Source organism: Dipodomys spectabilis, unplaced genomic scaffold (assembly GCF_019054845.1).
Source record: "Dipodomys spectabilis isolate Male_0828 unplaced genomic scaffold, ASM1905484v1 ptg000635l, whole genome shotgun sequence".
In the NCBI taxonomy this organism is placed as follows: Eukaryota; Metazoa; Chordata; class Mammalia; order Rodentia; family Heteromyidae; genus Dipodomys; species Dipodomys spectabilis.
Genome location: NW_024871312.1, coordinates 541,768 through 561,667, shown reverse-complemented (window position 1 = coordinate 561,667; position 19,900 = coordinate 541,768). Strand labels below are relative to the sequence as shown.

General features: G+C 47.3%; 1 protein-coding gene across 1 annotated transcript in view; it reads left to right on the top strand.

The window, feature by feature from the left end:
- The window catches only part of Amotl1 (angiomotin like 1), a 55,953-nt gene that overhangs the window by 31,040 nt on the left and 5,013 nt on the right, over nt 1-19,900 (top strand). Inside the window, exons 5-10 of the mRNA XM_042671508.1 lie at nt 602-746; nt 2,636-2,725; nt 12,272-12,417; nt 14,273-14,422; nt 17,363-17,553; nt 19,667-19,792. Coding sequence (XP_042527442.1) covers nt 602-746; nt 2,636-2,725; nt 12,272-12,417; nt 14,273-14,422; nt 17,363-17,553; nt 19,667-19,792 — 848 coding nt within the window. The remainder of the gene's footprint in view (nt 1-601; nt 747-2,635; nt 2,726-12,271; nt 12,418-14,272; nt 14,423-17,362; nt 17,554-19,666; nt 19,793-19,900) is intronic.

The window sequence follows — 19,900 nt, the reverse complement described above, 5'->3', positions numbered from 1 at the left end:
TAAGTATTCCCCAGTTAAAGTTTCCAATTTGGTGAAATATAGAAAAGTAACATTTTAATCCTGTATCTCTCAATTTCTGCACATATGGAGTCTTTCTGTGGTACATTTGTTTGCTAAAAGCTCATTAATCTTTCATAGAGGTACTTTCACAGACAAGAAGTAAAAATACTCTGTAATCAGTCGTAATGAAGCCTCTGTGACAGGGGAGAAGGTCTGTAGGAAGAAAGAGTATTGCACTTAAGCGTCTAGAGGTTTGGGTTTTGGTTGTGTTTGGCTTTCCATATTTTAACCTTTTCATGTTAAATGGGAATGGTAATACTAGTTACAAATGGGCACCGAAATGTAAGAGGTTTAAATTGGGTTTGGATTTACGCCTAGTATCAGTACCGAGAAACTTCCAAGGTAACACTGGAGGGTCTAGCCAGACTTAGGCATCTGTCATGACAGGAACCTAACTGACCTTTAAAGGACAGAATGGGGGCGAAATTGATTCCACGGGAATTTGGTAGACACGAAATGTGAGGTGCATCTGAAATGCTAAGCATCTCTGTTCCTGAAACACTGGCGTGGATGCCACCTCAATGCCAGTTCTTTCTTACAGTTTGAAAAAGAACTTCAGAGAATTTCCGAAGCCTATGAGAGTCTGGTCAAGTCCACCACCAAGCGAGAGTCGCTGGACAAGGCAATGAGAAACAAGCTGGAAGGGGAAATCAGAAGACTGCACGACTTCAACAGAGACCTTAGAGGCATGTCACCTTCTACCTGTATTCTCTCCACCCTGACTACCTGTGTAGTTAACAGCTTGGTCCACAGCCAGATTGCTTTGCTACCATGCTCTTCTTCCTGTATCAGATAATCCTGTAACTGTCATCAGCCCGGAGAAAGTGGAGGTGCTAAAACAGCAGAGCTGTTCTCTTCTGCCTTATTTATTGACATTGCAGCAAGGAGCTTTTGAAGTGGCCGTGGCGGGAGGATATGGACGGAAGAGAGTCTGTGTGCGAATGTGACTCACCATTGTCTGACTAGGAACGTTAGAGACCAGTGTTGGATGCACTTGCCTTTCCAGATGAGGCTGAGTCACCTGGTAGAATTCTTTGGGAACCAGAGTCTCACTTGCTAGAGCTAATGTAGAGGATAAAGCTAGACATATGCTCACCCTTCAGGAAAGATAGAAGACCCATACCTCCTCGAAAGGTAAAAGTCACTGCATCTTTCTGTTAATAACATGAAAATTATTTAATTCGACACTTCTGAAGGACTTAAAAACAATAGTTTTCTGTTTCTCTTTATAACCTCAGTTGTTCATTCTAAGAGGTAAGCACTTTTCTCAGCTTTTCCCTTCTGGTAGGGGCCTTCGTGGTTCTCCGCTTTCAATAGAGTGCATGCGTGAATACATGTGATTGTTGAAGTCTTTTACACCTTATGAGAACCCTAGCGGCCCTGCTCTATTCCTTACAATTCTCCAGAGCAGTGACTTTATTACCAGCAGTGTTTTTCCTCAAGCAGTTATTTGTCATATCTTCATTTATATTACTTTTTCTCTTATATTGTCCCAAAATCATGCTCAGATTTGGGGTCAAGCAACTATCACATCATTTTGATTTTGTGCATGTTACTCATTGCCGAGTAAAACAGAACTTTTGCTTTTTTATTTCTTTTCATGGATTGCTTAATTACATCTCCACATCAATTCTATGTGCTTTACTTCCAGCCTACTTCTTTCCAAGATGCGTGATAATACAACCCATGAATTCTTACCTCTCTCTTTTTTTTTGGGGGGGGGGGGGTCGGTTGTGGGGCTTGAACTCTGGGCCTGGGCACTGTCACTGTATTCTTCAGCTCAAGGCGAGTGCTCTACCACTTGAGCCACAGTGCCACTTCCGGTCTTCTGAGTGGTTTATTGGAGATAAGAGTATCATGGAATTTCTTGCCAGGGCTAGCTTTGAACCGCGATCCTCATATCTCAGCCTCCTGAATAGCTAGGATGACAGGTGTGTGAGCCACCGGCGCCCAGCCTCTCTTTCAGTTAGCAAGCCATTTTCCAGCTGCCTCATACATTCCAGCACTCAATGTATAAGTAGTCCCCACTAGTTAGGACCTAAGCCTTTTTCTGTTGGCTGTCACATATCCAATAAATACTTGCTGAGCTGCATCATTTAATTGAATAAATAAAGATATGCCAAGTGGTTTAAGTGAATGTAGAACTCACTATATAGTCTTCATCCATTAGTCATTCTGACCTGGGAATTAATTTGTTACTTTTATTAATTTTGTTTTCAGGTAGTAGTTACTGTATGAAATCTAGGACTATTGGTCAAAGTTGGAGTAGGGCTTGGTTAGAGGTTATGAAGACTGCGCGTCTATTAAAGGATTTCAAAGTGGAGATTTAGGGTTCAGAAGAAGTGAGGTGGTCTCAGCCTGTCCAGCATTGCTGGTGCACAGGGGCACAGGTGGCATCTCAGGCCTTTCTTTAGATGTTCTTTAGAATTCATTTATTGTTCTTCCCCAAGAATAGTTCACTTTGGGGCTCCTGCCTGAGTATCCCTTCGTACTCAGTGCTTGTAGACTCCTTTATTTAAGACTCCTTGCTTAAACTCACATATAAGTCTTTTAATTATCTTCTCTTTGTTCACAGATCGACTGGAGACGGCCAACAGGCAGCTGTCTAGCAGGGAATACGAGGAGCATGAAGACATGGTTGCAGAGGGGCATTTTGCTTCTCAGAGTGAGTCTCTCTGTTTACCCCCAAGTTAGTGGTGGCTGGGGGAAAGAATCGTAGTAGTTTTCAGCGGGACTGATGGCAATTGCTTTTTGTGTGGTAATTTAGCATACAGTCTGCTGTGTCCTCTGTCCTTCTAATCTACAATTCCTCTCTGTCTCGCTATAATTTGTCCAAGGAGTAGCAACACCAATAGAAATGCTGCTTCCTGACACTCACTATTTTAATGGGTCATAACTTCTTTTCTTCGAGAAAGCAAAAGAGGCCAATGGTGAGGTCTGGACTTGTGTCAGGCTGAGGAAGAACTCTGATTGGCTGGCAGGATGGGGAACTCTGGATTGGCTGGCAGGTTGGGGAAGAACTCTGATTGGCTGGCAGGTTGGAGAAGAACTCTGGATTGGCTGGCAGGTTGAGGAAGAACTCTGGATTGGTTGGCAGGTTGGGGAACTCTGGGTTGGCTGGCAGGTTGGGGAAGAACTCTGATTGGCTGGCAGGTTGGGGAAGAACTCTGGATTGGCTGGCAGGTTGAGGAAGAACTCTGATTGGCTGGAAGGTTGAGGAAGAAGTCTGGATTAGCTGCCTCTTTTGCAGCATGTAATCCACAGTAATCATTGCACTATCGTATTTTTTTATTTTTTGCCAGTCCTTAGACTTGAACTGAGGGCCTGGGCACTGTCCCTGAGCTTCTTTTTGCTCAAGGCTAGTGCTCTATCACTTGAGCCACAGTGCCACTTCTAGCTTTTTTCTACTCATGTGGTACTGAGGAATGGAACCCAGGGCTTCATACATGCTAGGTGAGCACTCTACCACTAAGCCACATTCCCAGCCCCACACTGTCTATCTTGGTGTGTCATTTCTCATTCCCAGAAGCTGCTGAACTCATTTCAGCCAGGAACAGTGAAGAAAAATTCTGCCTACTATTCACAAAAATGTTGATCCAGTTGCTGAGGGGAACAGTGACTGGTATGAAAGTACTACAGAGAACCATGACAACTGGGTTCTCAACCTACAGCATTCCATTTTTTCTTGATGGATTTCTGAGGTCGGTCAGCACTGATGTGGCTTCCAGAGCATGTCATGTTATAGAGCGGCACTTCGATGCATAGGTTCCACACCCTACCTGCTAATGACTGGAAAATAATTGGCAAAGTTTCTGATTGTCAGTACTGTTGGGTGGGTTTAATTTCCTTTGATTCTTTTAGTTTCTTCATGATTCAATTTTAATTTTTAACCCCCACTTGATTAAAAAATCTTGTTGGCGAGTGAACATTAATACTGTTTGGGGTTTTGTTGGGGATGTTTCTCATAGTCTTGCAGATTCATATGAAGCTACTTGCTTTTTTGGCCATCTCATCTCTAGCTGTCACTGACAGTGCTGCTTGCTCTGTGTGCTCTGCGGCCATCCTGCCCCTTGTTAGGGTACATTAGTCACTTAATTCAGGTCAGTCCCTTGCATCTGATGGCCCTGTTTATTCTGGACCAGGCTGGTGCTGATGGAATTCTAGGGTTTAATATTGTATGAGCTCAGGCACATTCCTGAAGACTACCTTCTGGCTCAAAGTTGTAATTTCCATAATTAGGCAACAAGGCCCTTCCCACTTTTTAAGGAATGGTGTGTTCTGTGCAGACATGCTCCACTATATTTCAATGGCATAGACAAGAAAGACCAGAAGCATTTTTCAAGTGTTTAGGGATATCTCAGTATTGTTATGTGATGTAATGGAATCTAGGCAGGGTGTCTCAAGACATGAGGGAAAATTATTTAGAAACAGTTTAAAACTATTCAAATTTCTTTTTTTCTTTTTACTTTGGTCCTTTTTCTTCCACCACCCCCACTTTTTTTCTAAGTAGAATGACACTCGAGAAAATTTTTTTTCATTAAGAAAAGTAATGTTGAATGCTGGTGGCACAGGAGGGCATGAGCCACACTTGAGGCTGAGATCACGATTTGAAGCCAGTCCAGACAGGAAAGGCCCTGAGACCCTTATCTCCAATTTACAAGAAACCTGGAAGTGGTGCTGTGGCTCGAGTGGCAGAGCTCGAGCCTTGAACAGACAGAGTGCAGAGACCCTGCCTAGCCCTGAGTTGAAACCTCACGATGGAGGAAATTAAAAAGGAAGTAATACTGGATATGGTGGTGCACATCTGTCACCCTCCGGAGTCTTCCAAATTCAAAGCCAGCCTGGACTACTTAGTGAGACCCTGTCTCAAACAAACAAAAGAAATAGACACCCCCAAAACAGTAGCATACCTGCAACTACTGGATATTAACTTCATCCATTTTATGTTCCCTTGATTCCTTTCTTCTTTTTAAAGTCACAGTAGTTTATAAATGTATGAAGTCTTAATATGAAATAGAAAAGGGCCTAGACTAAAAGAATCCCTCTATATGGAGTTACTTAAAGACTTTGTTTACAAAAATTTACAATTTGTATAAATTATTTTCCAAATTCTGCACAGTTCTGAGGACTTTATAAATGGGTGTACATTAAGATCTTAGACAACCGTGAGTGGCGTCTGCTTTGGAAAGGAAGCAGCTTTTTTCTGCCCTCCCGAAGGTGTTCGGGCCCTGTCTGCAGGTCTGCTTGCTTGGCTCTCCTGCCCCACCAGACTTGCCAAGGGGGAAGGCAGCGTAGCACCCGCTGGAGGAGGAGGCCTAGACCTTCCTCTTGTTTTGTGTTTGCTTGCCTGTTCCCTGCGCAGGCCTGGCTCTCCACACGTTTTGCTCTTCTACAGCTTCACTGGTTGAGTGTCACCTCCAGCCCATCTGCAGCCTCAGAGATTCCTTCCTCTTACCTTGTTGTGATTGTGCTGGAGGTGGTGTTGGCTCTGACATGTGCAAGATCTGCCAGTGACCAGCCAGGTACTGACGGTGAGCGGCGCAGCCCGGGGAGGCCGCAGCCCTGAGCCGCAGCCTGGGAGCCGCCGCCCCCTGGGAAGCTGTCTTGCCTCCTTTTGCCTCTTTCCTTTAGGCTGACCGCTACCATTCCCAGGACTGTGCAGCTTTAAGATGTTTTATATGCCTGGGCCCCAGCCGGGAGGTGCCTGAGCTGGAGGCGGAGCAGGTGAGGCGCCTGCGCTGGAGGAGGGGCGGAGGGAGTGAGGCGCCTGAGCCCTCTTGGTCAGCATTGACGGGCAGCACCCCTGCACGCCCCCTGCACGGCAGCCAGGTGCCCTCCATCCACAGGGTGTCGGTGTGTGCTCACCCAGTGTGAAAGGGAAAGGACACTCACTGTGGACTCTTGATTTTCCACGCATAAAGAATGGAGCTGGCTTTTCGGGTGTTGAGTTACGGTCTTCATTTACATTAAAATGTGCTTTGCTTAGAATTACTATTTCAAGGTTAAACATCCAGCTTTTATTATAGTTCACATTTTTCCTTTGCAGTACATAGCTAGATAAGTGGATAGAGTAAGTGTAGACTGAGAATGTTTGCATTTCATCCATTTGCATTTCAGGTAGTGTCAGGGAGCTGCCTTTTGCCCTGACAGCGCAGAGCCAGAAAGTCTACTTAAGACCTCAACCTAAAGGTCAGTTGTTTGGGGTAGGCTTCCTAAGATCTATTAGATCTTCCCCTTACATATTCCTTACACCTGTGTTCCCCCTCTATATAGACTCGTCGCATTGGGAAAGGTGACTGTGCAATCATATCCTGTCTTACCCTGTCCTGTGCACATACCAAGGACAGGGCCAGTCTGTCACCTGCACCATTGCAGTCCAGCCTTGCCTTTCCAGCGCGTGGCCCTGTGTCTGCTGCTTAGAGCATTCAACGTTGACTGAAGTGGTGATCGCCACATATTCAACGAAATGGTAATAGGCAATCTGTGAACTCGTTGTGTTCTGTGCCCAATCAGCAATCTTTCTGTTGCAGACCAGGTAGTCAATATTTCAGGCTTTGAGGCAATAACTACTCAACTCTGTTCATGTAGCCCAAAAGCCACTGCAGTTGACTCATAAGTAAGGAGGAGTGGCTATGTAAGAATAAAACATTACTTCCATATCAGGCTGTAGTTGAATGTGGCCACAGTCCTTACTTTTCTTCCTTCAGTTCCAGACAGTAGTAATGGAAGAAGAAGAGGAAGAAAGACCCCAAGCAAAAGAAGTAAAGATTTATGGTAGATGCAAAAGAACTATCAAAGAATTTCCAAGATTTCACTTCATAAGCTGCCTTCATTTATAAACCATGATGTAATTGTCCTTGTCTTTTTTAATCCAGTGTTGGGGAACATGGTTATTATTTTTGGAATGCAGAAACTGAGACAGGTAGCAACACAGCCGAAGGCTTAGCTGCCAGTGAAGAGGGGCCCCAGGCGTGCCGGGGTACTTGATTGTCTGGGCCCCTGAGGCCTGGTCGCCGTCACACACTAGTCTTCAAAACCAGAACTGGCTGAGCTACCATCTCATGAGCACTGTTAGTGACAGTCCCAGAGCTGTTGATCTCATGACTAAGTTTATCCTTCAATTGGCTTGCAAGTTTGCGCCTGATATTTGTCCTCTGGTCCTAGTGCAGGCCAGCCTGGGATAGTCAAAGCTGCCAACACTAACTGAGTAATTACTATGAGCCAAGCACTCTTTTGGATACATTATTTGTATGTACATTGTTTCTTTTAATCCTCCAAACAAACCTTCGAGATACAGGTATCGCTTCAGGTATGCTACAGATGAGGAAACTGAGCCCTGGGAAGGATGAGTGACTTTTTGGGTTATACAAGCTGTTAAATGGAGCAGCTTTGAACCCAGGTCATTGTGATTGCCCTTGGGAGCCACTCCTGGGACCAGGGGCTGAGAAAGGCCAGAATGTGAAAAGTGGCAGTGTTGGGCTTCCAGTTATTTTAGGCCTCGGCACGCTGCACTGTTTTACAAAAGAAGAAATTGCAGCCAAGGGCAGGTTCGCCTGAAGTCCTGCAGGTGCTCCACAGCTAGGACTGAAACTTCCCAATTTTTTTCCTTTCCTTTTTCCAGAAGATTTCTTGGTGTGGGGTTGGGTGACAACATCCCATTTTTACCCTGAGAAGGATTCTGTATAGCACACACACAAAAACCCCCAACATTTTCTATACTAGAAGTTATTATATTTGGTTGCAAATACCTTAGCCAGAATTGTTACTAGTGATACATTCAGACCACCATCCCAATGTGTTCTGCTAGAATTGACATTCTATGCCTTCTTTATTTAACTTTGAACCAGAGCCAATTGTAGTAAAAGACTTGCTGATAATCCAGTGCATCCTCTGCAGATAATTTTTATTTTATAAAAATTGTAGTCTAAAACGTCGTGTTCAGAAAACATCTGTATTCAAACCTTTTGTTCATTGTATGATAAAAAGCAAACAATACAGTGGGAACTGTGGTTTTTTTACTGTAAGTTTTTGGAACTATTTTTAGTTTATGAATTATAGTGAGAGTCTACAGCTGTATCTTGATGGAGCCAGAGAACGTGCAGGGAACAGTGTTTTAAGTCCAGGAAATTTGGTCTTATGCCATTGAAAATAAGCTTGCATCTGCTACTAATTTTCTTCCTTAGAAAGACTGGTTTGTGCCTTGCTTCTCAGCGTTACAAAATGACAATATGAGGGGTTGCAGAAATTAAAATAAAGGAAGGAAGAACAAATGTATAATTGCAGGCAACACATTTCTTTCTCCCTGGTCAGTCTTACCATGGATCACTTCTTTTTCCTCCTTGAGTCTTTGTGCCAGACCCTGGTGCTGGGTCACAGCCGCTGCCGTCTGTGAGGGCTATGTGAGAAACAGAGGGCGGGGGTGCAACCTCAGTGCTGGTTTCAGTCCCCATCCCACCAACAAACGAACAAAGAAACAGAAACATCGAAGGCGTTACTGTGTATAGATATGCATAATATATGTACCTAGATACATATTAGACCTTCAGTTAAATGCAGATGAGTATGTACATTTTGCTATATACATATACACAGTAAATTTGTACGTCTTAAGATTTAGTTGGCCTTCCATTTCTGTGCTTACCACATACATGGTTTTCATCAGTCACTGGTTGAAAATATTTGGAAAACTGTTTTCATCTGTAGTGAACATACGCATATGGTTTTCCTGTCATTCCTTAAACAATACTGTATAACAACTATTCTCATTGTATTGGATATTATAATTAACCCAGAGGTGCTCAAATAAAATAAAATAAAATTAAAAAAAAAAAAAATTAACCCAGAGATGAATTGGGTATATGGTAGAATGTGTTATATGCAGATTCTATGCCAGTTTTATTTAAAATTTTTTAAATTGGGGGGCTGCGAAGATGGCCCAGTGGTAGAGTGCTTGCCGTGCATGCATGAGGCCCTGGGTTCGATTCCATAGCACCACACAAGCAGAAAAAGCCGGAAGTGGCTCTGTGGCTCAAGTGGTAAAGCACTAGCCTTGAGCTGAAGAGCTGAGGGACAGAGCCCAGGCCCAGAGTTCAGGCCCCATGACTGGCAAAAAAAAAAAATTAAGTTGTTATTGTAAAGGTGATGTACAGTTACACAAGTCCGGTAAAGAGTACATTTCTGTTTGGACGGTGTCACGCCTTTCCTCCTCCCGTTTCTCCCTCCGTCCTGCATGCACAGCTATGGCACACTCAGCATCCTGTCCAGCGATGCCAGTATTCCTAAGGGACCCGAGTAGACCAGGTTTTGGTCTTCTCAGGAATCCTGGGGCTGTGCCCCAGGGACGCGGCGGGACAGCTTGCACATGGATGTGGTTCGTCTGTCTCTTCCTCTTCCTGAGTGAGCTGGCACTTCCCATCAGTCTGTTGGTATTCATGTTCTGGAACCTTCCAGTCGTTGCCCTTTACTTCATGGCCATGTTTTTGTTTTTGTGGGTTTTATTTATTTATTTATTTATTTTTGGGTCAGTTGTGGGGCCTGAACTCTGGGCCTGGGCACTGTCCCTCAGCTCTTCAGCTCAAGGCCAGTGCTCTACCACTTGAGCCACAGTACCACTTCTGGTTTTCTAGTGGCTTACTGGAAATAAAAGTCTCACCGCCTTTCCTGCCTGGGCTGGATTTGAACTGTGATGCTCAGATCTCAATCTTCTGAATAGCTAGGATTACAGGCATGAGCCACCAGTGCCCAGGTTTCATGGCCATGTTTTATGGCTACTTTTTTTTTTTCCTTTTGCCCATCCTGGTGCTTGAACTCAGGGCCTGGGTGCTGTCCCTGACCTTCTTTTACTTGAGGCTAGCACTCTACCACTTGAGCAATAGTACCATTCCTGGCTTTTTCTGCTGGCTAATCAGAGACACAAGTCTCCCAGACTTTTAGATGCTTGTTGCTGTTCTACATCTTTTGACTGGCAAGTTGAGACCATTAACATTTAAAGTTAATATTGAAAGGTATTGGATGCTGTAATTCATGCCTATAATCCTAGCCACTCAAGAGGCTGAGATCAGAGGATCACAGTTCAAAGTCAGCCTGCACAGAAAAAGTGTATGAGACTCTTATTTCCAACTAACCAGCAAAAAGCAGGAAGGGGAGCGAGGATCGAGTGGTCCAGGACCAACCCTGAGCAGAAAAAGCTAAGATAGGGTGTCCTGACCCTGAGTGTAAGCACCAAAAAACAAACAACAAAACTAAACACTGAGCCGGGCTCTGGTGGCTCACACCTGTAATCCTAGCTACTCAGGAGGCTGAAATCTGAGGATCGAGGTTCAAAGCCAGACTGGACAAGAAAGCCCTTGAGACTCTTATCTCCAATAAACCACTAGAAAACTGGAAGTGGCGCTGTGGCTCAAGGGGTAGAGCACTCGCCTTGAGCTGAAGAGCTGAGGGACAGCAACCAGGCCCAGAGTTCAAGCCCCGTGACTGACCAAAAAACAAAATAAAAACCCAAAGCACTGGAAGATCTTCCATGTTCACTGTTGTTTTGTGATGCTTGATTCTTTGTTCTTCCTGCAATGACACCCAGCCCATCCCATTCCTCAGTAGTGGCCACCTTGAGTGTGCCCAGCGGAGGTTACGACCCCTCCTCCTGGGCAGCCAGCAGGGAGTGCAGACCTCAGTGATCACAGAGAAGGTTTCAGCAGGCTGTGCCGGCAGGAAGGCTAAGGTGGGACATCTCAGACTGGGTCTCAGTTTAGTTCCCATCTACTCAGTGAAGTGGGACTGCTGTTGACCTGGTGCCAGTGTCACGGTGTGCTTGCTTCATTCCTTGTCTGTCAAGTGGAGTTGATGTGAGGATCCAGTGTCACGGTGTGCTTGCTTCATTCCTTGTCTGTCAGTGGAGTTGATGTGAGGATCCAGTGTCACGGTGTGCTTGCTCTGTTTCCTTGTGTGTCAGTGGAGTTGTTGTGAGGATCCAGTGTCACGGTGTGCTTGCTTCATTCCTTGTCTGTCAGTGGAGTTGTTGTGAGGATCCAGTGTCACGGTGTGCTTGCTTCATTCCTTGTCTGTCAGTGGAGTTGTTGTGAGGATCCAGTGTCACGGTGTGCTTGCTTCGTTCCTTGTCTGTCAGTGGAGTTGATGTGAGGATCCAGTGTCACGGTGTGCTTGCTCTGTTTCCTTGTGTGTCAGTGGAGTTGTGAGGATCCAGTGTCACGGTGTGCTTGCTTCATTCCTTGTGTGTCAGTGGAGTTGATGTGAGGATCCAGTGTCACGGTGTGCTTGCTTTGTTTCCTTGTCTGTCAAGTGGAGTTGTTGTGAGGATCCAGTGTCACGGTGTGCTTGCTTCGTTCCTTGTCTGTCAGTGGAGTTGATGTGAGGATCCAGTGTCACGGTGTGCTTGCTTTGTTTCCTTGTCTGTCAGTGGAGTTGTTGTGAGGATCCAGGGGCTTCTCTTGTAAAGCTTGTGGCTTGGTGTCTGGGATGTGCTAAGTCTCCAGGGACAGATGTTAGTGTTTGTGGAGCATATGTTATGTGCTGAGTCCTTTGGTAGGCATTTCACTGACAGTCATGTTAATCTTCAACAGCAGTCCTGAAAAATATGTTTTGCTAGCTTTATTTGAAGAGTTGCAAGCTCAGAACAATGAAGTCATGTGCAAGGTTCTCTGGTATGGAAGGCGCCAGAATCAATCAGATTGGCTTGGCCTCGGAGCCTGTGCCATTGCTGTGGTTTCGAGAGTAAACAGTGTGTGAGCAGACATCTTCTGTGTCAGTGGGACCAGAGCCATCAGGCTAAACAACGCCATTCCAAATAGCTCTGGGTAATTGATATCCACTGAGTAAACAGCCATTCTGGGCATGAATTCCCTGGTGTGTCAACTTGCCTGTTCTAGGAATTCTCCGCATATGCATCAGAACTCAGCCAAAACTTGAGCATGAAGCTGGCCTTTCCTAAGATCTCTTACAACAACAAAGTAAGGACCATCCTGCGAGAGGGAGACTTAGCTGCTAATAAACGGCGAGCCTTTCTGTGAGCTGGGGGCTCTCCGTTACCAGCTCTCAAAGGCTCCGTGTGCTTTAAACACCACTGCCGTTGGGAAGGGGGATAGCAGGAACCCGGCCCTGTAAACATTTGCTCTTAGGCTCTCCTCCTTGCCAGGGAAGGGAGCCCAGTGGCCAAGTGCTTTCTGACAGAGCAAGCTCTGTCCTTTCTCCCTTCCAGACAAAGAGTTCCTGAAGGAAAAGGAGAGGTTAGAAATGGAGCTGGCGGTGGTACGGACTGCAAGCGAGGACCATCGGAGACACATTGAGATCCTGGACCAGGCCTTGAGCAATGCCCAGGCCAGAGTCATCAAGCTGGAAGAGGAGGTGAGACCGGCCTCAGGGATTGGGGTCTGAAGGGAAAGAGGCTTCCAGGCCCTTTCCTGACACCGCTGTTTGAGCCAGAAGTGCCTTGAGGAGCTGACTTGGGGTGGGTAAAGAAAGTGAGTGAAAAACAAATGTGGATATCTCCAAACCAGGCAGCGTAGAAACACCATCAGCAGCAAGCTCACAGCTTCATACCGAGGGACACTACTGGGCCTGTATAGAAGAGTTCAGTTGCTGGTTCTTTGGGCTCCCTATTACAAGGAAAAAGGCAAAAATCATCTGATAATGGGTCGAGGATTGAAGTCCAGCAGATCTCGCTCTGAGTTCCACAAACGGGCTGGACGGTGCAGTACTCTGACCTTAGCCCGGGGGGGGGGGGGGGGGGGGGTTTGATGATTCCCAAATACTGCACACTTAGTCGTTTCTGGTAACATCAATCTGTTGGCTTAATTTTTATGAAGTGAGCTGCGCTGACTTTCCCTTCAGGCCTAACTGAAGAATAAGCATGTCCCAGGTCCACACTAGGGAGTTGGGCTATGGAAGCTGAGCAAGAGGAGGAGAGATGGGGCCGGGCAGAAGGGGCCCCCTGTGAGGGCCCTGTCACCTCTGTGTCACCCGGCTGGGTTGAGCATCCTTTCCTGTAGGTTCAAAGTATGGAAGAAAAAGGCCAGAGATAATCTGTATGCTTAGCACGCTGAAAAGATGCGTTCCAAAATGATGTTCTTAATCCAATTGTTGTTGAAAAAAGATGCTCCTGGGCTGGGAATGTGGCTTTGTAGAGTGCTTGCCTACCATGCATGAAGCCCTGGGACTTGAACTCGGGGGCTGTCCCTTAGCTTTTTTGGGGGGGTCCAGTCATGGGGCCTGAACTCTGGGCCTGGGCGCTGTCCCTCAGCTCTTCAGCTCAAGGCTAGCCCTCTACCACTTGGGCCACAGCGCCACTTCTGGCTTTTTTCTTTTTTGCTTATGTGGTGCTGAGGAATCGAACCCAGGGCCTCAGGCATGCAAGGCAAGCGCTCTACCACTGAGCCACCTTCCCAGCCCCTCCCTTAGCTTTTTTTATTTGGGTTAGTTCTCTACCACTCAAGCCATAGATAGCTTCTGTTCCAGCTTTTTGAAGGTGATTTGGAGATGAATCTCATACTTTCCCGCCTGGACTGGCTCTGAACCTCAGTCTTCACATCTCAGCTTCCTGAGTAGCTAGGATTACAGGAGTGTGCCACCAGTACCCAGCAGTTTTCTCGTCTCTTAAGTGAAAATAAGAAAAAACTTTTCTTCTCATTGTCAGTGGGAGGCATTCCATGAAATACTCCATATAAAGAACAATGATTCGTGTGGCAGTGCCGACAGAGTTACTGTTACTGACCAGACTCCTCTGGGTGTGCTTCAGCTTATCAGAGGTGAAGGGGGCAGACCCAGGCTCCAGGACCTGGCTGTGGTTTAGGACCATGTCAGTCCACTGAGCAAGGGCGTCCTGGGTGCCTCCTGGACGCCAGCACTGCCCCAGGCACGCACTGCTCAGCAGGACAAAACAGGCAAATCCTGTGCTCGTCTCCTGCTGACGGCACATGGGGAAAATGCTGTGTGCTGGAGGACGGGTCGTTTATGAATGGCACATGCAACATCTGACCTAATGAGACTGCTTAGAGGCGGAGGATCCTGCGTTCACAGACTTTCCCGAGTTCACAGAAAACAAAGCAGGTGGGCCTGCCTCCGCTTTATCCCAGTAATGTCAGGCAGGAGGCTGCTCCTCACCGAGCACAAACTGCAGTCGGTGGCATGTTCCCTCTGCCACCCCTCCACAGCCGTGAGAGCCTGCCCTCAGGTCTGTGCTGTTTTGCTCTTCTCTGTTCAGCTTCGAGAGAAGCAAGCATACGTGGAGAAAGTTGAGAAGCTGCAGCAGGCTCTGACCCAGCTGCAGTCGGCATGTGAGAAGCGAGAGCAGATGGAGCGCAGGCTGCGGACCTGGCTGGAGAGGGAGCTGGATGCCCTGAGAACCCAGCAGGTGAGGGGCCGGGGGCCGTCCCCCGGGAGGCACCCGCGGCCAGGGTCGTACTCTGCGCCGGGCTCGGCGCGATCTGTGTCCTCTCCCCGTGCAGCGTGAGGTTCTGGTGGCTTCCTGTGCATGACCAAGCAGTGCTGTCTGCTCTGAGAAGGTAACTTGCCTCCCGCGGAAAGAAGAGGAGAATGTGCTTCAGATGGCACCATCCTCTTGGTGCAGACGTGATTGCCTGTGACAAGATTCTGCCACGTACAGCCTGCTCTCCCTCCATCCCCCTAGAAAACGTGCTCAGTTCACACTGTAACAACACCGCTTTGTCTCTGTCTTCCCCGAAGAGGAAGTGAGACCAGCTTCCCTGACCCTCCGGCATTATTCTGGAGAGACTTGGGCGTGTCAGGGAACTCTGGGGGTCAGCACCACACCGGTGCTGTGTCAATGGCTGAGGCCAGGGCCCAGCCAGGGCTTTCCACCTGACATTCTAAGATCAGTGAGCGCGCCACTCTTGCAAGGTGTGCTGGACACACTGGAGGGGGTCAGAATGGCAAGGAATCCTGTCTTCACTGGAAGCACAGGTTCCAGAGCTAGACTGAGGGCAGAAAACAGCCATGGGTAAGTGATCTCTGCAATCACAATGTCCTTGTCCTGGTCACAAGGTCCTAAGGACAACTGAGAAAATCTTCAGGAGTTCTCCCCACAGTGGATGAAGAAAGGCCATTCTCACCACTGTCGTTACATCATTGCTGTCAGAGTCATGGGAGCCCTAGAGTGTTCTTGATGTCCTCTTCCAGACTCTTCATTTACCCGACTTCTCTGCTGAGGAGTGGAGTAACAGGTAGAGAGAAAAAGAAGTCCACACAGTAGGAACTAGCAGCAAGGAAACTGAACTAACAGTTCTGTCACTAAAAGTTATCTCCTGTACCAGCAGTGATGTAGGGCCATGTCAGGAACTGGAAGGAAACAAAGAAAAACAAGTACTTCCTTTTTTTTTCTTTAAATAAAGGTGATGGACAGAGGGTTTACAGTTACATAAATCAGGTAGTGAGTACACGAGTCACCCCTTGCTTCACGCTCTCTCCTATTTTTCCCTCCTGCTTATACCCACAGGTGTGTAGTTCAGCTTCAGCATATTATTGAGAGGGTACCGCTGCTCGTTTGTTCACCCTTTCCCTCCATTTCTGTTCTCCCTTTGCTCTCCCAAAGACAGACAATGAACACAAAACCATTCTCAAGAACTCACAATTGTATCTTAAAAAACCAGCCAACACAGACCTTAAGGTCGTTGTCATTTCTTTTGTAGTTGTCTGTGAGGTAGAAGGGAAACAGTGACAGTGTTTTGAGGGAGAAGAGGGAGGCCGGGGAGGTTGAGGCCAGCCGGAGGTCATGTGGCTCATCAGGACATTCCCTGATGTGGGGACAGACAGAGCTGTGGGTTTTACTGCGGTGTCCCCAGAGCATGCCTGGCACACAGCAACTGGACCAGCTCAGTGGGTGTCAGACATTGTCTTGCCTGACCTTCAGTTCGATGTTCTGATCAGCATAGGTCCTTGTAGAGACAGTGTGCTCTCTGTATGCTTGAATGCTGATATTCCAGGTTTATGAAGTAACCCTTGGTGACAGTGAAGAGTTGTTCTGATCTCATGAAAAGTCAAGAGGATGCTGAAAAAGTAAACTGCTTTGGTGGCCACTAGATAGGAAATGACGAGCATAAATAGCAGCGTAAGGAGGCTGTGGCACTTGCTTGGAAAGTGTCTAAAAATAGAGATCTTTTCATCTTGATGGCCTGGTCCATCTGTCCTACCTGAGTCTAGGTCCTGTCCAAATGGGATCGGCAGCTTCCTCACCAGGTCAAGTAAGAACAGGTGCCTTCTGCTGTTTTCATTCAGTGTTGGACACTGGCTAGCTGCCACTTCCTAGAATAACACATATTTGGAGGCTTCGTAGAATAGAAGCACCCGGTACAAAGAGCCTAGGCCGCTATGAGCTTACTCCGACGAGCCGCTCAGCTGTCAGCTGCTGCTCTGGGCGATTCTTGGCTTTGCTAATGCGTTTAAATACTTCTCACACCCTGCAGTGGCTCTGCATTTAACGTGTGTAGCCCCTGGGACTGGGGAAGGAGGGGTACCTGTCTCAGGATGAAGTTGTGCCCCCTCCAAGTGTAAAGGAGCCTGGCCCACATTCAGATAGAGGCCTGCCGAAGCCCGAGACCCTGAGAGGGCTGGTCTCTGCCTCTGGGCTGGAATTGGAACCACCTCAGAACCAGCACTCTGGCTCTAATTGTGAGCAGTCTCGGTAAATCAACTGTATTTCCTTTTACTGACAGAGATGAAAAGAAGGGACAGAGAATGAGTTTTCTATTCCTTAGAGATGATGTACTTTCACATCCTGCTGGCTCCTTTGCTTCTCTTCTCAGGCCTCTCCTGGGGCAGGTCTACATCCCATTGCAGACGAGAGCCTTGCAGCTGGGTGTGGGCATCTTACTCCCATATCTGTGCCTCCATTTTATCTCCTACTCAGAGGAGAAACAGAGCAACTGAATCTGCTCTCAGGATTCTAGAGAAAGTGCTGAGACCAAGAAGCCAAGACTTAATTCATTGTTGTCTCTGGTATAAACCAACAGCAGTCACTTCTTAGGTTAGAACTTTGAGGCTGTGGAGCCAGACTGGAGTTTGAATCCTGACTACTGCAGATTAGCTTAGAGACACTGGTGGTTAATCCAGCTTCTGCAGAATTAGATAATGCCTGGTTTCATAGCTGAGTGAGTAGTATTAGGTGCGACTAGACAGATGAGGAGGTGTGTGTTAGGGTCATGTAGTCGTACACACTGGAGCCCTGCATGGACTCGAGATCCGGAAGCGTATGTCTGCTCTGTGCAGTTAACTGCACACAGGGTTGTTGTGGCCTTACAGACATTTTAAGCATTGGCCGTTGTTTCTGCTTCTCCAGAAACATGGAACTAGCCAGCCCGCCAGCGTTCCAGAATACAGTGCCCCTGCCCTCATGGAACTTGTGCGGGAGAAGGAGGAGCGGATCTTGGCTCTGGAAGCTGACATGACCAGGTGGGAGCAGAAGTACCTGGAGGAGAGCACCATTCGCCACTTCGCCATGAGTGCAGCGGCGTCCGCTGCAGCCGAGCGGTGAGCATTGCGCGCTCAGTCAGTACCCAGACAGCACCAGAGCAGCAGCACCCCAGAGGAAGAGATCTTCTGCAGATCGCTTTTTGTAGGCTGTAGGCTAAGCCAGGCACTGGTCGCTCATGCCTTTAATCCTAGCTACTCAGGAGGCTGAGATATATGAGGATCACAGTTCAAAGCCAGTTTAGGAAAGTCTATGAGACTTGTCTCCAATAAACTACGCAAAAAAATCCAGAAGTGGTGCTGTGGCTCAAGTGGGAAAGTGCTAGCCTTGAGCAAAAGGGGCTTGGGGACAGCACCTAGACCCAGAGTTCAAGGCCAAGACCAGCAAAAAAAGTTGCAGGCTAATTGGGAGAACAACAAAGAAGGGTATAACAAAGCTTGACAAGAAATGTATTCATTACTCCAGGCACCAGTGGTTTACGCCTGTAATCCTAGCTACTCAGGAGGCTGAGATCTGAGGATCAGTTCAAAGCCAGCCTGGGCAAGAAACTCCCTGATACTCTTATCTCCAATAAACTACTCAGAAGATTGGAAGTGGGCTGTGGCTCAAGTGGTAGAGCGCTCGCCTTGAGCTGAAGAGCTGAGGGACAGCACCCAGGCCCCAGAGTTCAGGCCCCACAACTGACAAAAAAGAAAAAGAAAAAAAAAAGAAAAGTACTTATTACCTTACTCATGTAATTGCAACCCCTCTGTATGGCATCTTTACAATAAATTTTTTTTTAAGTTGTAGGCTAGATGAAGAGCGAGGTGATGTAACATTTCTGGAGGATAATTGACAGTATGTACCTTGTTTTTAGTAAGATTCTAGTTCCTGACATCTGTCTAAGGTTTCATTATGAATGTCCCAGGCATTAATCCCACTGTTGCCAAAAATATCAATGCATTTTAAACAGCATCAAGTCTAATGAGACCCATTTAATAACCTGACATCCATTCACACTGTGGAATTCCACGTGATCTTTAAGAATGATGTTACCACAGTACATTCTGTGATTCCTGCACCATGGTGCTATGTCACGTAATCCTCATGGCAACCCTGAGAGCAATACTCCTTATTTATAAGTGAAGAAAACAGTGGTTGGTTCCACACTGTGGTGGACCATGGGCCACCTGAGATCTGATTCACTTTCCTAGGAATCCTTCCCTGATGATGTCAGTACCCACTTTCATTGCTTTACTTTCTCTCTGTAGGCACATAGCCTAATTCTTCCTGTAAATGCTCGCTTAGAGAGTACTGCAATCCACAAAGCTAAGTCACAAAGAAGTGTCTAAATCAGCCATGCGGTTCTCCTTGGTCCTGGGTGGCTGGACCCAGCAGTAGACATTGCTGCCCTCACACAGAGTCTTGGATGCCCCCCCATGGCCGGCCTTTTTGTCTTTGTTTGTCTTTTGCCTAGAGGTCAGGTTGGGCTTTTACTTTGGAGATGCTTGAAATCACCAAAGCTTTAGGATCTGTATATTTGGGGGAACCCTCCAATTTCAAAGGGGCTCCCACAAAGCTGTAATCCTAGCTACTCAGGAGCCCGAGAACTGAAGGTTGCAGTCAAATCCAGCCTGGTTAATTAAAGCTAGAGTCCCTTGGACTTTTCTGCACAGGCTGACTTTGAATTCCAGTTCTTTGGATCTCAGCTTCCTATGTAGCTAGGGTTACATGCGCCATCCATGCAGGAGAAGGGTGAAAGGCAGAAGAAGCTTAAAATTATCACGTACAAGGATGATGAATCTGCAGGTGTCCATCTCTGCGCATTCATAACTTGCCACAGAGCATAATACCCTGTAGAAAGGGCAGAGGAGTTTTATTTTTGAATGTCATTTTGCTTTCTTTGGACACGGTTGTAATTCTGTTAGGTTGAGGAGGAGAACTGACTAGAGTTGGGAAGACAGGAGCTGGTGAGGCGTGTGTGGGGAGCTTTGGGGGCATAGTGCCCTGCGGTTACTCCTCCTGGGCACTGCCACTTCTCTGTCCTGGCGTCTGTGGAGCGGGGCTGGGTTGAGAAGTGGAGGCAGGAGGCCTTTGGGCTCCAGAAGAAGTGAAGAGCAGAATGGCTTCCTCTCCGTTGCGCCTCTGCGCCAATTCCAGCGAGGCTTCTGTGATGTGTGCTCTGTGTTCCAGGGACACCACGATCGTCAACCACTCACGGAACGGCAGCTACGGCGAGAGCTCTCTGGAGGCCCACCTCTGGCAGGAGGAGGAGGAGGCGGCTCAGGCCAGCAGGAGATGTCAGGACATGGAATTCACGTAAGGGACAGCAGCGTGGCGCTGGCCACCGGCCTCCTCCTGGCCACGGCCTCCCGCCTCCTGTTGTCCTCACTGTCCAGCCAGCTCTTCCAGAGATTCTCTGCCCTG